The 19,283-nt window shown below is 37.9% G+C and overlaps 1 protein-coding gene across 4 annotated transcripts in view; it reads right to left on the reverse strand.

Moving 5' to 3' along the window:
- Nucleotides 1–9,027: 9,027 nt before the first annotated feature.
- The window catches only part of Ddr (discoidin domain-containing receptor 2), a 214,975-nt gene continuing 204,719 nt past the window's right edge, over nucleotides 9,028–19,283 (reverse strand). For all 4 annotated transcript variants that reach the window (XM_069122175.1, XM_069122149.1, XM_069122157.1 and 1 more), the window contains 3 exons: nucleotides 16,579–16,720; nucleotides 10,974–11,123; nucleotides 9,028–10,456 (listed from right to left, as the gene is read on the reverse strand). In XM_069122175.1, coding sequence (XP_068978276.1) covers nucleotides 10,295–10,456; nucleotides 10,974–11,123; nucleotides 16,579–16,720 — 454 coding nt within the window. In that variant the 3' untranslated portion in view covers nucleotides 9,028–10,294. The remainder of the gene's footprint in view (nucleotides 10,457–10,973; nucleotides 11,124–16,578; nucleotides 16,721–19,283) is intronic.

The raw sequence follows: 19,283 nt of genomic DNA on the forward strand, positions 1-19,283 counted from the left end.
CTGAATGCTAACAGAAAAAGCTAGAGACCGGTCGTATTTTAATTTGCGCATCCGTTTAGCGTTACTGTTGCTCGCAATTGTGCATTCTCGTATTCTTGATATTCTATTACGATCGGGGATATTTATTTTAAAAAGCCAGGAGTATCAATGGATCGTCGATGCAGTCAAATTTTCGCGTTCTTCCGATACGATGTCGTTATCACTCGGCGTATCGATAAAAAAATAAAAACTACATACATATACTTGAAACGAAACAGGTTACGCAAATTGGTAACGTGTAATCTGTTTTCTTTGACATCGATTCGGGCATGTCTGCATCCATAATTCGAGACCCTGACAAACAGTTTGGTTATGTCGAATATTTGTACGAACATATGCACCAGTAGCAGGTTCCCCTGCGATAAAACAGGAAAACATTAGAACGGTATTCAGTCCTAATTAATATTAATTGGGTTAATCATTTAAGCTCGGTGGAATGTATCCGTGATTCTATTACATCAATTATAAATTTCATATTCGGGAATTAATTACTGTATAGAATTTACCGATAATTATACAAATCGTTATCGGTAGTATCCGCGGCAGTAACGTATTGAAATAGAAACACGTTAAATAAATTAAATCCTTTTTCTGTAACACGAACGGTAACGTGAAAATTTATTCGTAATCCAATATCGTTGTAATGTCTGTAGTTATCGAACTTCAGCAATACATGGTTCGAAACATTCCGAATCGTATTAAAATATATATCCGCATTACAATTATTCTCGCTTCCTTTTGGATTTTTCGGATTTTTTATCAAATTTCTGATACGTATTTGTGTGTTATTACGTTGACGTTTGGAGAAAAAACTAAACATCCTATTTCGCTCTGAAACGACTACATATTCTAGAAGACTAATTCCTTTCGATAGAAGGATTAGGTAGGATATCGTGTAAGCTGCCGCGGAGGATTAACGTGTTATACCCATATCCAACCCTCGTCACATTTAACCCTCTGACTTTCTTCATAACGAATTCGCGAATGCGTTGACACAGTCTTTCGTATAATAAAACGTAGAATTATCTGTTAAAAATAACATTTCCAAAATGCTCGACGCCCTTAAATTTCATCGTTGTAATATAAAATTCCCTCCGAATATATTTTATAAATACCGTTAACAATATTAATTCTTCTCTATTCTATTAATTTCCCTCTCTCGTGTAAAAATATTTAAACAAACTTCTCCGATATTTTCATACGTACTTTATAAACTATCTCAGTATCGTCTTTTTCACAGCCGAAGAAAAATAAAATATCCTGTAACGTTACCGAGAAAACATTCCACAGACAAATATACACATCAAACGCGAGAGATATCCTGGCAACGTACCGAAAGTACGTGCAAAATAAAGATAACCGGCTGTTACGGGTAATCCCGTGGAAAATTCGAGAGGCAGTAAAGACGAGAGTGTTTCACATAGGATTAACGTCGCGCTCGTGACTCTAACCCTCCTCCGGATCTCGCCCTCTGGCTTTCCCTTGCGGCAGGGTCACGAGGGACACGCGATACAGCTCCCTTTTCTTCCGTCCCTCTTCTATTTCCCTCTCCTTTCCGCTCGGATCTGTCCCTAGGCTCTCTATCCTTCTTGCTCACTCTCGAGTCTCCCGTGACTCTATCAGATATCCGGACACATCGTGCAAATCCATCGTGATAGCGCGTCGATAACGACCGTTCGAAGGAATATGTCGCGGTGTTCGTGCTGTACACGCATCGAGAAACAAGCCACGACGGTTCGAGGGAACGTGACTCGACGTTTGTCGCCGATGGAAATCGTCGGGCGATTTCATTTCCATTAACCGCCTTGCAAAACGTGGCCGCTGTCAGCGCGAGCACGACAAAACTCGATGATTTATGTATGTATATCGGATCGATCCGCGAAGTGGATCAAGCTGAATCGAACGTAGTAGATATTTTTACGTTAAATATATGGTTTTCGACCTATGAATTAGGTAATTTCATATTTCTAATAAGTAGATCGCGGATATTTATGTAAATTTGTATTACAATAAATATATTATAAAAATTTGCATATTTATATCGTAACCTACTAAATATTATGACGAGTATCGTACTTTCGATATTTTATATATTTTTACATATACTATGTGCATTCTATGCATTTTTACACCTTTGAATTTCTCGTATGTGCATAAAAATTCGCAGCTTGATAATAAGATTTGATTCGGACGAGCAATGATGCTACGTTATTTATGTGCATTCGGTTATGTATATTTTTTACAGCAGAATAGTAAACAACGCTGTATTTCTAAAACTATCGGCCTAAAATCTATCGAATCGCACATTTCTCGTCTGCGTTTATAGAAACATTGCTAACTCACTGCGGTAATACCATGCGATTTGGCAAGTTTATAGTACTCTCGACGAATAAACGTGCAACTCTGTTATTAGAAACATAAAACTGCCTAAATGCACAATATCAGCGCTACGATACTGTAACAATACCGCATCCAGTAAATATTGATACTGTTGAAATTTTCCTGTAATACGAATATCGTTGATGCAAGTACTCAAGAGTTGTCTGTAAATAAAGAGATAGAAGTAGCATTAATCGAGTCCTTAAACGGTATTTATTATTAGTCCTAATCGGATTTGCGATCGTTTTATATAATAACAACACTTACGTCGATCACGTATTTCATATTTGATTCGATTGTAAGCGGATTTCGGATTACTTGATCTCTATTTGCACGAGCGCGTTTCCAATTAAATCAATCTTCCTCGATTCCAGCGGTGAATTTTGTTTCGCTCAGCCGATACCGATTGACAGTTGTCAGCAGCGTAAAAATGGTCGGAAATCGTGATCGAAAATTATACGAGTACACTTGGCAAGGCTTTTAACCGATCGTTCTTCGCTCGTCGAAAATAAATTATTCGCAGTCGAGAAGAAGTTGGAAACGAGACTCTTTCGTACAGTAACGTTACCGCAACACGTGAGAGGGATCCAAGGATCGACGATACACCAGAGACTGGAAACGTTATAAGAGCGCGCTGTCTGCATCGAGAACGTGAAAAAAAGCGACTAGGAGAAAAAGCTTACATTGAAGAAACTAAGCAGAATTCAATAACAACTTACCTTCCAGCCAGCGGCGACCGCGATGTTCCTTTCGAGCGATTCTTCCGAGAAACTTTGGTCGCTGCGAGGGAATTCCTGTTACGTAACCTGGCGAAGAGTTGCACCGTACTTTCGAATAGGGAAAGGTGAACCGGAATTAATCGCGAAAAACGATGTTCATTGCCGTTCCTTGAAATTTTCCATCGATAAAACGCGAAAAAACGTTTATTTGAAAAGGTTAACATTCGGTTTGAGGAGCAAAAGCAACAACCAGGGAAAGGATAAAAGTCAAAGCGCTGAGTATTTATTGAAAACGAATCGCTATGTACAAACGTATTAAATACACGTGTGTGACATTTATACAGGGAAAAGTGGAAGGGATTTCGAGTGTTAAACCACGCACAATAGTCAATACGCCCACTGATAAACGATAGATAACTGGCCCTACAACGTACGGCCGTGAGCAGCCAACGCTTATTTGCAACCCATTCACCCGTTTATATTTGCACGTGGAGATTGGTAGACGTGCTCGTGTTCCGCGAATCCACGAATTTCGCGACGTTTATTTGTCTAAACGAGACGAGCTACCATTTCTCCGCCTTCATCACTGAATTTCGATCGATAGCGGTAAACCAGAGAAATTGCACCGTTTTTTCCTGAAATTTTTAACCAGCATTTCCAAATGGAAAAGTTCACGATTAACTACATTGCCATACAGACATTTTATTACGTGCTATTTTGTTTGTCTGATAGCTAACTATTCTGTTGCGGTAACAATTAGTTCCAATTGTTGCTATTTGTCAGTCAGTTATAATTGCTTTCGATTTATATATATTAAGTTGGTCGGAAAGTTCTACTATGTTTAATTATTATCATTATTATTATTTTGATAGAATAGAAGTCGATTGTTCTAATTAAAATTTCTATTAGTTATTCTTGGATATTAATAATATTCATTATTATTTACGATAGTCATCTAAATGTTTGGCAATTTATTCCGTCGCTGTTGAATATTTCATTGTCATTATTAAAATATTCTTTCAGTGTTTCTATAGACTGATTCTGAATATTCGACACTTTTCCATCACAAAGTTTTACGAAGATCGATCAATCGATCCAAAAAGCTTGTGAAATCTCCACTACGAAATTTCGTATCTGATACTCGTACGAAACACATCGACTGAGATACACTTTCTTATAAAATAACTTATACGTCAAATTTCCAATTGCAACTAATTTCTCCAGTAATATTTAATACGTATTTTGAAAAATAAATAAATATATTATTTTCCCGCATTGAGCGTTTTTTAATCAGATTTTTACGTTTCATTTTCATTGTACCAAATTGTTGTAATCATATAAAGGTACTATTATATGATGCAAAATTTGACATACTTAGACCTAATTAATCACTAGATAAATGATTCAATAAATATAATGGCGCAAATACTTTTTGTAGCCACGATACATTCGTGAAAAGCCACAAACAAGGTCTTGAATGCAGTAGTAAAATCTGGCTGCAGAACTTTCCAAACAACCTAATACATAAAACAAAATATATGTATTTCGCCAACACGCATGTCGTGTTAAGAAAATGAAACTCGCCAAACTATTTCACAAACAAAGTCCACCTCTCTGAATCTTGAAAGAACAGAGAAGGAAAAGAGAAAAAATATTTGTATATAATGTTTCTCGCTATTTATCAAAACTCGCAATTTATGAGACACGTTGAGGAGATATCGATTCGATGTTGCGTCTCTATCAGAATTGGAAAAACGAAAATTCACGCGCGGCCGATAGAAAGGGAGAAAAAGCGCGATCGTGTTTCATAACGAAGGTAGCGGATATTAAATTCTATCGGCAAACGTGGAATTCCCGTGTACGCGGCACTTCCGTGTTCCGACTTTTGTTTGCGACTCGCGGACCAACAACGAAAACCGAGCGCTTCTATTGCGTAAATACACGCGAAAAACAAAGCTCGTTTGCAAAGGAGAGACGGGGCCTGATTTCGAACAGTGAGAGTAACCGTTTCTATTGGGAAACGTACGACGAGGATCTTCCACGAAAAATAAAAATTTTCCATTTGTTTTTCATCATAAAATTGGACTCTACTTGTGTAAATTCCATTCCTCGGGAATTTCAGGTAGCGTCTAATTAATTGAACTCCTGCTCAGCAAGCTTTATTATCTAAACGAGACATCGTAGGTAGTGAGGAGAATCATTGAATTTTCATTATACGAACCGTTCAGACAAATGGACTTTCATCGTAAAAGAAAAAGCTAGATGAAAATTTATTTCCCATTTTTTCAACTATGTTCAACACGGAATATTTTGCTGAATTTATAATGTAAATTTTTAATCCAAATGATTATTTTCTGTATCTCCATAGATTTTATGAGGACAGGGCTGTCTAAAGTATAAATATAATTATGAGTTTATTAATATAACTTATATTAAATTGTATGTATATTTTCAATTTTTTGGATCTTTTGGAACAGACATTAATTTCGAGTTCTTGGCCCATGGTTTATATCTTTCAGTGCCTATGAAAATTCCAAATTTTTCGCGATATTGTTACGGGTGTTCGAATGAATCCTGGATCTTCCATGATGCAACAACAAACGAAATGAACATCATAATAAAATAGTACAGCAAAATAGTACACTTCCAGAGTGCACTAATAATTTTTACCGCGCGCCGCGTTATGTCTCGGTTGAAATAAAAACGGAGGCGATAAACTATATGGCCGAGGCTGGCACGCGAATGGTCGAGTCCCACTTTTTATGCTCGAAGGAGTCGAACATAGCGACGATGAAACGTTAAAACCGGCCTGTGGTCCCGGCCCCGTCGCTTTTGAAATATAAGAACGCACCGCGAGAACAATTAATGGAACAATTTCGGTGTCTCCTTTCCTTCTATTTTTTTTTCTTTTTATCAATGGAATACTGGTCGTGCCATATTTGCGTATCCGAGATTTTGTTATTACAAACTGTACAAAGTATCTCCTTCCTATGTCGTACGATATCATATCGCTACAATGGAAACGATTAGTTCAATGAATTCTCTTCGTCGCTTAATCTTCAACGATTTTTTCGATATATATATATATATATTTATATTTATATTTATATTTATATTTATTTATAGGTGTATCTCTCTCTGTGTAATACTCTCGACCATTCTCTCACACTTTCGCTCTTTCAGCCTTTTTTTTTCATACGACAGAAATTCTTCCTACAAACAGAAACGATTAAACTAATAGTATCACAAAGAGATATGTAGGATTTCGAAATATTAATAAAGTAATGAAAATGAGTTCTGAATATTAATAAAGTAATGGTAATGAGTTCTTCTCGTTACCGTGTCACGTTACTTCCGTTCGATTCAGAATTCGAACATTTTCAAGCTGATATGCATTTCTTCCTGTTCCCCGGACAGAATAAACGTTATCTCGTCAAAACGGACGATATGTCAATGATACGTGATATTCAATCCTTAATTAATAATATTCACTCTATCGGATAATCGATAATTTCAATTTTGATAATTAATCGCGCGAAAGGAGCCCGGTTTTTCTCTGCTCTATTGATTGAACGCAAATCGAATAGGAAGCGTCATAAATTCAAATAAATTCGAATAAACGAGGAATTAACGATGAAAGAAGATCGGGCTGAAATGAAGAAGATAATGACCGCGTTGGTAATTGAAGAAAAAAGAGAAGAAACTGCTGAAATTCACTCGATCTCTAATTCTATCCCTTTTTTTCTTCGTTCTATTTTTTCCAAACATACGTGCGACCGGGCGAAAAATTCTTATAATCTTTGTTCTTTCAATTTGTAGGAAGTTTTCACTGTGCGCACGTGTCGCCTATATCGTTCGTTCGATCGCACAGAAGACGATCCACAAAGTCGAATTAAAATTTCCCACTGATAATAATTCGTTAAGCTCATCAAAGTGGATATGTACATCGATTCCTTTTAGCCACGCGACTCCCTCGTGTTCTGTACGATCGATCGCGATTTCCTTCTCCTTTTCATTTCTTCACGCTTTTTCGTCCCTTTATTGTTACTCGATTATTTTTTCCTTCAGATCGTAACGCTATTCTGGATCAGACGTTTCAACGAATTGAACGCAAATTTCGATCGTTTCTCGTCGTGTCGAAGGGAAAGGATTCGTACGAGATTTCGCATACAGATTCCCCTAATACAATGGCAGTATTTACTTAGTGTCATCGACCTTAATTTTAGATTATATTATAAAGTACCAACGTCGTGTCATAGACAATATCATAGACTTTTTCATATTCAAAATGAAACCATTCTCGCTTAATTTCAGGCAGCGACGGTCGTGTAGCTCTATAGAAAGACCATTTATCGATATTTGTCGTAACTTTTCTGTTTGAATAAACGTTTGAAGAACCTGCGTAGCGTAAAATATAACAATTATTGTGTATTATTCTTCGTATATATCGCGCTCCTTTTGCATATGGAAAGATAACAAATAATAGTGCTGGATCGACGGTCTCTTTATCGAACCACTTTCAGTCGCGTGCACATTTATCACTTACATTCCCTACGGCGATTTATATTTTACAGACCACCAGAGTGACTGTTTTTAGCTGAGTAACGTTATAAATTTTCAGAACAACGCGTCGATTTATCGTGCGATCTAGCGTCCCTCGTACGCCATCATTCTCCACCATTCATCCTCGTTTCTTTATTATTATCCTACTCTCTTTATTACCGTCTGCTATGTATTCTGTCCTACGAATTCGTTCTAACAATTATAAATTTCTCATTGTTCCGCATTGAACACGATTCATGTACCCGATAAACATTTGCTCGTTACAAATACCTATATTTTCATAATACGTCTTTCTTCGTAAAAATCTTTGCTTGTTAAAAAAAGAGTAAAGCAAAGAAAAGTCATAACAACAATAATTCCCCTTCCTTGTCTCTTTTCACGAGTCTTTCCATTTCTATTAAAGATAAATTAAGCATCTACATCTGCAACAACAAAAGTCGATCTAACACACTACAAGGATCTTCGCAAATTAATTTTCTTAAGCGCGACACAGAATATGTCGTGTATTCAACACGCGATAGAGAATGGCAGAAAAAAGAAGCGAGAAGTCACATGATCGGCAACGAAACGCAAAATCGATGAACGATTATTCGTGCGAACTATTCTGTACCCTCGATCACGGGGCAAAAATTCGCTGTAAAAGACGAGCAAAAGTATATCCACCGGGTAAATGGACCGTGTCTATTCCTTCCTATAAACGTAACTTCAGGTCACGCGAGCTTCTCTCTCTCTCTCTCTCTCTCTCTCTCTCTCGCACTCTCACTCTCTCTCATACACACCCTTATTCACCCCATATACGTTCCCTGGTCTGTAGAACGACGACACATTCGACTCGTGGTATCGCTAGTTTCGGTCCTCGGGACATCGAGCAAGCGTCGCGAATCGATAGGTCGAACGATGGCGGGAAACGACGCCGCGCGACCGCCGAGGGGAATGCAAGCTGCTTGAAAACGACGCTCTCTAATAAATTTTACGCTATCGATTAAACCCTTTAACATCTCTTTACACGCTATATTTATTTTCATTTATATATTATATATATATATATATGAACTTTTTTTTGTTTCTTTATACTTGCAACCTCTAGTGGTATTGTCAAACATTTATGCACTTCGGCTAAGCGCATCTTAAGCTTATTAGTAGTTTCAGGGAACTTAAACGTAAGCCAGCGGCTCAAGGAATTCCTTTTACCCCGTTCTTTACATCGTTCAGCCTCTCTCCTCTCAGACGAATCCAACCAGGGACTAATATATGTACTTAGATTATCTCTGCGTGTATTTAGTATCGTCTGCCATCGAACACTATCGATAATTTTATGCTTAGCCAAGGCCTGGAGCTGCGCACAAAAATTGTCTAGAAAAATTCACGCGTAATCCCCGGGTCCTCTTTCGTCGGTGACGTTAAATGAAATCTTATGAAAGAAGGATCGCGTGTACATTCAATCGTGTCTTTTCTTCTGTCGATTTTTACCCTGGCTTCCACCAGGTTCGTGTTTAAATACGGTTAACGAACTAGGAACAGGTTTTCTAGTGTCGTCTATAGTGTTGGGATTCGTCTTCGATTTATGTTATACGATACACGATATGGTAGAATATCGTTCGATTATTGTGTCCTCGGTTATTTAATACGATAAGAATTGTTACGGCGGAGACAGTAAGAAGCTATTGCTGATTTATCAAAATCGACGACCCGCTGTTCAACGTTTCGGAGTTTGAGCGACCCTTTTATTCCTTTTTCTAACTTCTAGACACGAAATGGTTACGGGGAGCGTTCGAGAGGGTAGAAATCGTGTTTCTCGGCCAGATAGAAACACATACGGGCAAGAGGCACGTGGAAGAGTTTCCGGAAATGATTCGCCACGGTGGAAACGTTTGTTGTATCTTCGCGATTTTCCAAAGTCCAAGCCACGTGTATTCTGAACGTGACATGAGTGCCGTTGCGGCGGGTGTCATAAGCTTGTTTGCTGACAGTATCAATTTCAGAACGGCGTGTGTGCGATTTATTGAACGTGCTTTCCGCCCACTGGCCCGCGCTAGAAACGTTCCATTTCGTATCGGATGTCGCGGCTGGAGATCCATCCTCCAGATGATTTCACGCAGGTGAGTATATTCGTTTATTGTGCTTTATGTAGTTATATGCATAATTATAGTCTCATATTCCTTCACCAAATAAAATTGACAAAAATATAGAAATATTACTTCTTAAATTATAACGATTTTCTTATAATAAAAGTTAGACCATTCCGTAAATATTAATGACAGAACATGTTGATAACGAATCGATATTTTAAAGGTAATCAAGTAGTATGAATCAAGCTTTCACTATGTGTAATTGTACAGTCTTTAAATTCGTTTGAATAATTAATAAAAAAAAAAAAAAGAATGAAGAATTGATCACGAATCACATGATCACGATCAGACATTTACCTTTGTTCCTGACGATTCGCCGTTTCGAACTAGATGGATTTTGACCTTGGTGTACTAACTTGGTCTGACTTGGTGTATCTTGGTCGTCGAAGGACAGTTCCACCAGTTTCCGTTCAGCTCGCCGATCATAGAAAGCCGGATAAGATTCCAGCCTTCTAGTTCTCTGTATCAGGTGTCGTTCGAGTCGACGTGCTTGTAACCGAGATTTTTCCGCTGGAGGAACATGTGGATTTCCCGGAAGCTCGGTCTGTCCACGTCGTTCCTATGCCAGCACTCGCGCATCAGCTCGTAGATGTCCTTGGAACAATTCTTTGGTAATGGTAGAATAATCTGCGAAAAATATTGTTCGTCCAATCGAATCTATTGTCAAGCAAAAGAATATTTCGAGATCTAGATTAATCTCATTTCAAATTTACTTAGATTAGTAATTAAATAGTTAAAAATTAGTAATTGCAAGTTAAATAATTAAATTATTTATTTTGACTTAAGATTACTTTGATTACTTTTTATTACTTCTTTAATTACTTTAGTTTAATCTAGTTTAATTTTAAATATAAATTTCGATCTTCTGATCATCCAATTTGGAATTATTTTAGATTCATCTCTAGTATCATAACGACATCATAGTTAAAATGTTATTGTTTGGAAATTGAGGTTTGTGGTATACCGTACCCATAAATTTCAATTTTTTAAACAGAAATAATTGTTCAGAGGAGGAAAGTTAATCGAGAGGTTGAGAACAAATGGCGATAAAAGATTTAGAGGGCATTTAGATCGAAGATACTCGCTAGATTCATTAGTTTGCGTATGTTAACATAACCTGAGGAAAACATCGAAAGGTACTTACCCTTCTATCGTCCTCTTGGTAAAAATAAGTCGCATTTTCGACGATGCGATGATCAGGCAGCTCCTCGAACGGTTGTTCCCTCGCGAAGGTTAAGATTTCCCAAAGTGTCACTGCGAAAGACCAAACGTCGCTCTTCGACGTATGTCTTCCCTGAATTCATTCAAAATTATATAATCATAATCACATATAGGTAATCCAAAAAAAAAAAAAAAAAAAATAGAATCAATCTCCATAGTGATTAAAATAGGGGATTATAAATTTTAAATCATTCTAAATTCGCTCAAAGGATTATCGTTTATTTTTACACGATAATCGAATGTGTTTCCAAACAATGTATCGAAAATTGGGATATATTTTATCCTATTACACGAACAGTTTCGCTCTAAACAATGACGTAACGATGGTGACCAAAAAAGAAAAAAAAATGAAATCCGATTTTCGAAAAACAAAATTGAACAAAGATTGATTTCGTTTTTAACTGACTGTAATCCATTGAGGGAACTGAAAAAAATATATTGTAACGTAACATGAGAGATTTTCTCGACAGGCTTGTCCTGTAAATGCCATTCGAAGTAGAAATCTATTTACGGGGTGGTAAGCACGGCAGGTGGTATCGTTGCTTGACGAGAAATTACTCCAACTTGAGTGCTTTAGTTACGTAATTTCATGGTACTACTCTGTCTTAGCCGGCGTTGTAGTGTGCCACGAACAAGTTTACGGAACACGCATGTACTAGAAACCTGTGACTCTTAAGCCGGCGTGCGTGCACGTTGCAAGTTATGATAAATTCAACGTGATCGTTAAAGCAATCGTTACGCCAATTAATTCAACGCCGTAATTAGCCATTACGGCAAAGTAATTAAGAGTTTAAATGAAAATCGAATCGTCCGACAAATCAACAAGAGCTTAATTTTTCATCGAAGCTTCGTTATCTCGACGGCTTGCATACATTAAAATCTGTCGGCGAATATTTTTATCGGAATAATATTATTATCCCGATTTTATTATTATTAACCCGATTATATTTATCAATAAGTATACGACGAACAAGAGAGGAATACAGTTCTAACATCTTTATACTGCAAGTTGCATAGGCGAAACATACTGTAATAATCTATTTAGTGCAGAAACTGTAAACATATTTATTTTCAATGAAACTGACGTTAATTTTAGAACTTTCTTATAGCGTTATATCTTCCTTATGAAAGAATAATAGATAACCATATAATAAATTAAAGAATAGCAAAGAGTAATAAAATAACAATAATATATTAATAGACTGCACGTGTTTATGGAGATTTATATAATATCTTTATGAACTTAAGAAATGGAACACACTGAAATAGTATCCGAATAAAGATGCAAAATAACATTTTCTATAAACGTCGAAACATTCGCAGTCCAACCACTAATAGTTGATAACAAAAGATATTTCTATACAATCTAAAAGAATATTCTTTTTACACTGAAAGGTTAAAGAGAGTCATTGTTAAACCGCGATAGTGTTTGCTCTAAAAGGTATTATCCTCTCTGGGTTAACCTATTCTTTTTACTCGAAACGCTAGACTCTTAGCGAATGGAGGAGCGTTTCCCCTGCACCGCCACGCATTAACTTTAATGTCGCCAGTTCGAGAGAGAGTCGAGGTTGAATGTCGTAAAGTTTACGGGAGCCAATCGCGGGACATTAGTTCGCGCTGGCGTTCAACTTAATAAAGTCGAACGTTAAATCATTAAATCGACGCTAATTCCGTATAATTCTTGGGGAGATATTTGGCACGCACGCGAGCGCGCATTGCCACGGAACCATGGCCATGGGCTCGTTTCATTAACACGGGTACAATGGCGCAGGATGGATAAACGATGGCAATAATGAAACATTAACGACGCAGTCAATTCGAAATGACTACGTGAACGAGCGGCAAAATACTATATCGCCCGCTCGTTTCCCATTTAGTCGAATTACCATTTAGCTATCAATTTGCTTCTGCACGGATTTCATTCATACGCGATTTCCGATGCTAATGGGTCCGCGATGATGGGTCGATCGAAGCTTCGATCTCAGCCACTTCCACGAATAGAATCTACAAGATGAATGTCCTTACTGTCAGAATTATTGGAATTTTGGCTTCCAGATAGGTTTTCGTCCGTGAATTACATTTACTAATATTAGATCGATAGTTCCGTCACCAGTATTGTTCGTATATTTGGAATTTTAATTATTATAGGTTTTCAAATTATTGGAATATATTCCATAAATTACTGGTAGTTGAAATATACATTTTAGTCGTCAAGGTAACGGGAGGAACCAGGGAAAGTTCTATCAAAATTAACTTGTGATTTGTAATTATCGCTCGAAATAGAAATTTAAATACATCGTTTAGAGTGCTTCAAAGTACAAGATATGCGAATTTATCCTTCATAAAACACAATTCGTTAGATTTACCAGTAAACATTTATCTATTTATATCGCTGCCACTATATATTTAAATAGGATTGTTTAATTAACAATGAATAAATACTATTTCTCAAAAATTACGCAATTAAACCTTACAGTACTAATGAATAAATTCTTAAAATAATTAAAATGATATCTCATCGTGCAAAAATAACGTAGCACGCTAAAAACATGAAAAAGATCAAGGCATATTAAGTTTAACGTTACCCGCTATCATTTAATTAAAGCACGGAGGCTTGTCATTATAGAGAAACTAACATTAGCAGTTACAGCTGCAATGCATCCAATTAACACGAAACTCGCGTCTCACCAAATATTCCTGATCCCAATTACCTCTGTAAGACAGAGAGCGAGCGGCTCATCGTGTGTCTGATCACGAACGTGCTTATTCCACTTGTCGCTCCAACACGAGCCTTTGCTTTTGCCTTTGCGAAACGCCCAAAAACTCCCACCAGAAGAATCACGCACCTTTCGTCACTCGAGAACGATACGAATTTTCAGAGATTCTCCAAGGGTAAACATCGACATCCTCCCCTTCTCGACCCCTCCATCAATCCAACAAACGATCACGAAATCGTTCAGAATTTTGACGGGGAACCGACGAATGAAACGAACGTGTTCCAATCGTTGGTTAAGCAGGAAATACATATTCGTTGGACATCGAAAACGAATTGGTGAAACGCGTTTTCTGGCCAGGACTTTTACGACGGTTTCACGATGACACGAGGCCCGGGAAAACAGCGAATAAGCCCGATTCGTTAATGCCACGCGACCGCAGACAGCTCTATCGGGCTGATGCTTCGCGGTTTCGCGGATCGACAGTTCGATATCGACGGCTACAAACGAGAAATTAAAAACAGGATACACGAGAATAAAATACGTCGGGCTTGGGCGAAAGCGCGAACGCTACCGTTCGTTACACTGATATACTGGCATACCGTTCGCTGCCAATAAATTCACCGTAACCGCGCGTCGCTACGCGGAATAACGTATTTTCGCGACTTCATTCCCAGCGTGCCTGTCCATGAATGCTAACCGGCTTGTATTACTTTTGAACAACGGTCGTTCGATAGTATGACGAATAAATTAAGAGAAAAACGTATACGGCCTCGCGTTCGAACGAAATTGTCATGTTTCTTTCATGAACTCAGATGTTTGGATATCAAACATTGACTTAATTTTACAAAATGTTCTCATTTATAAAACAGATAAAAGTCCTTGAGAAAAGCCTTTTATTGAAAGAAATCGAAAGACAATTCCGAATTTCTTCGATTAGAATTGATGACGCATACGTATGGGACATTGGGTGCATAGATATGAAATATCTGTGACGTACACGTTTGTAACATCTTGAAATCATAAAACATTTAAAAATTATTTTCGTTTTTCTATTGTTTTGTTCAGAAAGCTGTAGTCTATTATATTTTATATCTATTACACTCTTCTTTAGGCTTTTAGACTACGAGTCTATTACACTCTCAAGTAGATGATTGTATTATAATGCACCAGTAAGTGGTAATTTTCTTTAAGCAACAATACTTTATCTCTCGAAAATACATTATTATCACATCTTGAATGTGATATTTATCATGGACAGCCTAATAGTTGTTCATCCTCTGGTTAAAAACGTGGAGTAAAAAGAAACATCGATATAGTAGTTGGAAAAAATGTGCAGGCCGTTATTACGCTGCGCATCAAAAATTAAGTCAAAAAGCTTGACCACCGCAAACTAGACGTTGATGTTTACCCTGCTTCTTTTATCGAGCGTGCTAACCGCAAACTGTGCACCGCGGCAGTTTGGGTACGCTTCAAAAATATCACGCATACTTTCAACGTTAGGAAACTTTTCCCTTTATGTCAGGGTACAAATATTTGTTATTGCTTACAATATAAGCACAGAGGAAAAAATGGGAACCCAGACACAAAGAGATATAATAATAAATATAACAAAGATCTTCATTTTCGCGTATGATGATACATCGGTTTTTTAATTCTTTAATTTTTTAATTTCCCTAAATATTTCCTAGTCGATACTTCGAATTTCTCATACCAACGAATATTCGATGAAATTATACTGTTAAACAATAAAACTATCAAAGTACCATTAAAATGCGAACGTTCTAGGTTATTAGCTCCGTAATGTGACCTAATCTAGCAGCTCCCGAACCCGCTTCGACTGCTTGAATCCACTTCGAGTTCCTCCGATCCGCATGGATCAGGCTGGATAGGTTTCTGAACAAGAAGGAGGGTTAAAACAGATCCCGCTGGATCGAGGCAGATTCGAAGTCGAAATGGGTCGAAGCACGTACAGAAGCCGCCATTAAACGGTAATCACTGTTGTTTCAACACGCCGCAACGGGGATCGTACGAATCTTTAAGGCAAATATTAGCGCAACAAAAATAGCCACAAAAAAAAGCAGAAAAAATAAAAGAATGGAGAAAAAAAAATTGGAACTTTCATCGGTCGAAGCATGGAACGTGCGAGGCTTTGATTTCAACGCAGGGAAGAGAGCGAAAACAACCGGTAGAGGGTATTCGCGAAAGCCAAACCGAGTTTCATCGCGCGGATGCGTAGCTATAGTCCATTTAAATATCACTGACCGAGGCGGCACGAAATAAAACCACTCGATCGCGTTCGCTTTATTTTTTCCTCCCATGCTTCGGCGACAAAAATCGTTTACAATTTGCTGTGTGGCGTCTGTCACGATCAAACTTGATTCGTTTTCCCTCTCGTAACCGTGAGCTATTGAAAGCATTTTCGGAATTACGGAATTATACAGAGAAGGATACATAGAGAACCCACGATTTATTACGTCGATATTTGATTTGGGAAGCAACCGGAAAAAAGTATCGAAGGATGAATCGACTTAATTAGAACGTATTGCAACTGTCCACCGTTGAGTCAATTGATCAAATACATTGACAAACATCGTATCAACTGTCTGTCACACGTAGTGCCGTCAGATAGACTAACACAATTATTCTCGAACATAAATAAATCTCTAACTTTGAAAATGAAACAGAAAAAACCTGATCCGTCAATCTGACCAATCAAAGTACCAAACTATGGGTGAGTACCTTTGCTACAAATCCAATATTCGGACCAACCATTTCCCTATGATGCGGATTAACAGGTAATTAACGACTTACCATTAGCATAGATTCCCAGGCCATCCATCGAATCGGTAGAGGTGGTCGCCCTTCGACCCGGAAGTAGTCGGCTGCGTAGGCGTTTCTTCCGGAACCTAGGTCAGATACTTTCACCGTGTAACCACGACTCACCAAACAATTTCTGTAACACACCAATAAACCGATCCATCGTATATTCCACTTCCCTTCCAGTTTCTAGTCCGCCATTTTTTCTATTACAACAGCTGGCACGCCAGTGGTTACAGCCGCTGATGGTTTTCAGCTGACCCACATTAGTGGTGCTAACTTTTTCAATATTCAGAATTTTAAATATTCGCTGGGCGAAAAAGTGGCCCGTTTTATTTCCCAGCTATTCGTTCTTTTGCTTTCTCAGTCGACCATAGCGTTCCTCTAGACTTCCTATTCGAGCCAACGCTCTTTATCTGCGACGAAACCACCCCGCTACGTGAAAATACAGTAGACTTCGAGAGATAATCCGTCTTCGAGGCCGAGTGGATTATTCCAGTCTCTCCTATCCCGATACTCGAACACGTACACGAATGTATTGCTGTGAATCGCGCTTCGAAGATTGTTTACGATCTCGGGGCTGGATCAACGCGATCCAAAAGAAGAATATGGTTTTCGCATGATCCATATGTGTTTGACCAGTGAGTTGATCCATCTCGACAGAGAAAGTGGAAGTTTATATTTTGGGTGTAATTTTCCTCTTGTGTGAGTTTACGTTTCGAGAACATATTTGAATAACAATTGTAGAACGTTTTGAAAAAAGAGTCTATAGATCCATAGTCAATATATCTACGTATAGATATCATGTGTACTTTTCTAGTCAAATATTCCGGTCCATTTTTATTAATATGAAAAGAACGAAGTTCTTTGGGAGCCATTATAATTACCAACTGAAACATAGCTAGTATTAGAACGCTAAAATTAAAGCTTCCAGTGAAATTTATATAATTCATCGTTTTGTCTCGTGGAGGACCCCTTTTTAGGAAGCATTTGACGTTCGTTCAATTATTTAAACATTGCTACCTTCTTCTCCATATGTTGTGTCATTCCCGACAAAATAATTTATCCAAGTAAGCTAGACATAAAATCACTAAATATTTCTGATACCAGCCAGGTACACGAAACACAAACCGCTGTGTAAATAAACCAAAAGCACGGGTAGCTTCTGGCAACCATTAAATTTAACAAGAAACCACTAATGAGAATGTTTTCCCTTGTGACACGCACTGAATCAACGATGTGAACGGAACTTTGTACCATGTGTCATTATCCACTAATTACGGACCATAATTCATTGTTATCCGCTTAACAATTCCTTCCGATTCAACATACCTCCCTTCACCCATCGGTCATCACAGTCACTCATCGTTCTAACTCTATTCGTTTCTTTCTTATATATCTTCCTTTTTTATTTTACTAATTACATAAGGACTAATTAGCGTTTCCGATAACAGAAAAGGGAGAAAGGGGGGTTAAAGCGAGTGGAAAGCTGGAATGATAACTCGAGGCTCAAGGTAAAACCATTTTCATCGGAACGAAAATTCGAGGTAATCTTTCGAGTTGGTCTGTCGCGCGTTTTCGCGCGTTCTAAAGCCTCGTCTGAGCGACGATGCACTTTAGAGGATCGTTTTCAAGAGGGGCGTCGCTTTTAAACAGCTCGCTTCTACCGGAAGCGTGATTCTGTCGAACGCGACGATCGTTCAAAGTTTCACGCCGATTTCTACACGGAACTGGCCGCTTACCGCGACGAATCGAGCACAGAAGAGGTTTAGTAGCAGCCACTGAGGCGGCATTCAGTTCACTTGTAACACGGAATAGCCGCAATCCTCAAGCTTTCACCGCATTCCCAAGGATATCTTTTCACGCCATTGTTTAACACCGTAACGACCGTTTCAGCGTTTCGCTGCAAGCTTTCTAATTAATCTTTTCATACTACAATGATTATTTGACGAAATATTCTTCATTTTTAATCGAGTCGCGACGTGGAGTCACATCAGGGAGGTTGATTTTCGATTAATCGCAAACGACCTGTGCTATCAATATTAATTTCTTCGCAAACGAATTTATTTGAGGTAATTAATTTTTGCTTTTATTGAGGAACATAATGAACGCATATGTTACTATCGAGCGTTAAGATTAATTATTGGTGAAAGGTTTTTGTACACCGTGTAATATTTATTCACGACGATTTTCTCTCTCGTATATCTTCTGAAATAATTGTTTAATTTGGAATCAAAGAGAAACTGAATGTACGTACACATATGGGTATACCACAGAAATGTAATAAGCGTAATTTTGTAAACAGAATTAAAAGAAAATTTTAAACACGTTGCAGCGTATCATTTATATCAAAGCAAACGTTGATCATTTAGTGAATCGTTTAGTGAGCACGAGACTTTATTTTAGTAAAAAATTCTAATGGGAGCGCAAAGAATTGACAAAATACAGAAAAATATATTTTTTCTGTCTATGATTTTTTTCATTAGTTGGTCGCTTATCCAGCGTGCTCTCGCTGTTCAGAACTCGTTTCTATAAATCAACTGGCAATTAATTTCATCCGCCACAGGCCGCGCGCGCGTTTCGCGTTTATGCGACGGCCGCGCCGCGGGCCATTGTAATTAAAGTTTATGATTAGAGTTAATAATTCGAACACGTGACCCAGCCATCCTCCGGTCCACTCGTTCCCTTTTAACGGTTCT

Source organism: Bombus flavifrons, chromosome 1 (assembly GCF_040668555.2).
Source record: "Bombus flavifrons isolate JBK064 chromosome 1, iyBomFlav1_principal, whole genome shotgun sequence".
Lineage (NCBI taxonomy): Eukaryota > Metazoa > Arthropoda > Insecta > Hymenoptera > Apidae > Bombus > Bombus flavifrons.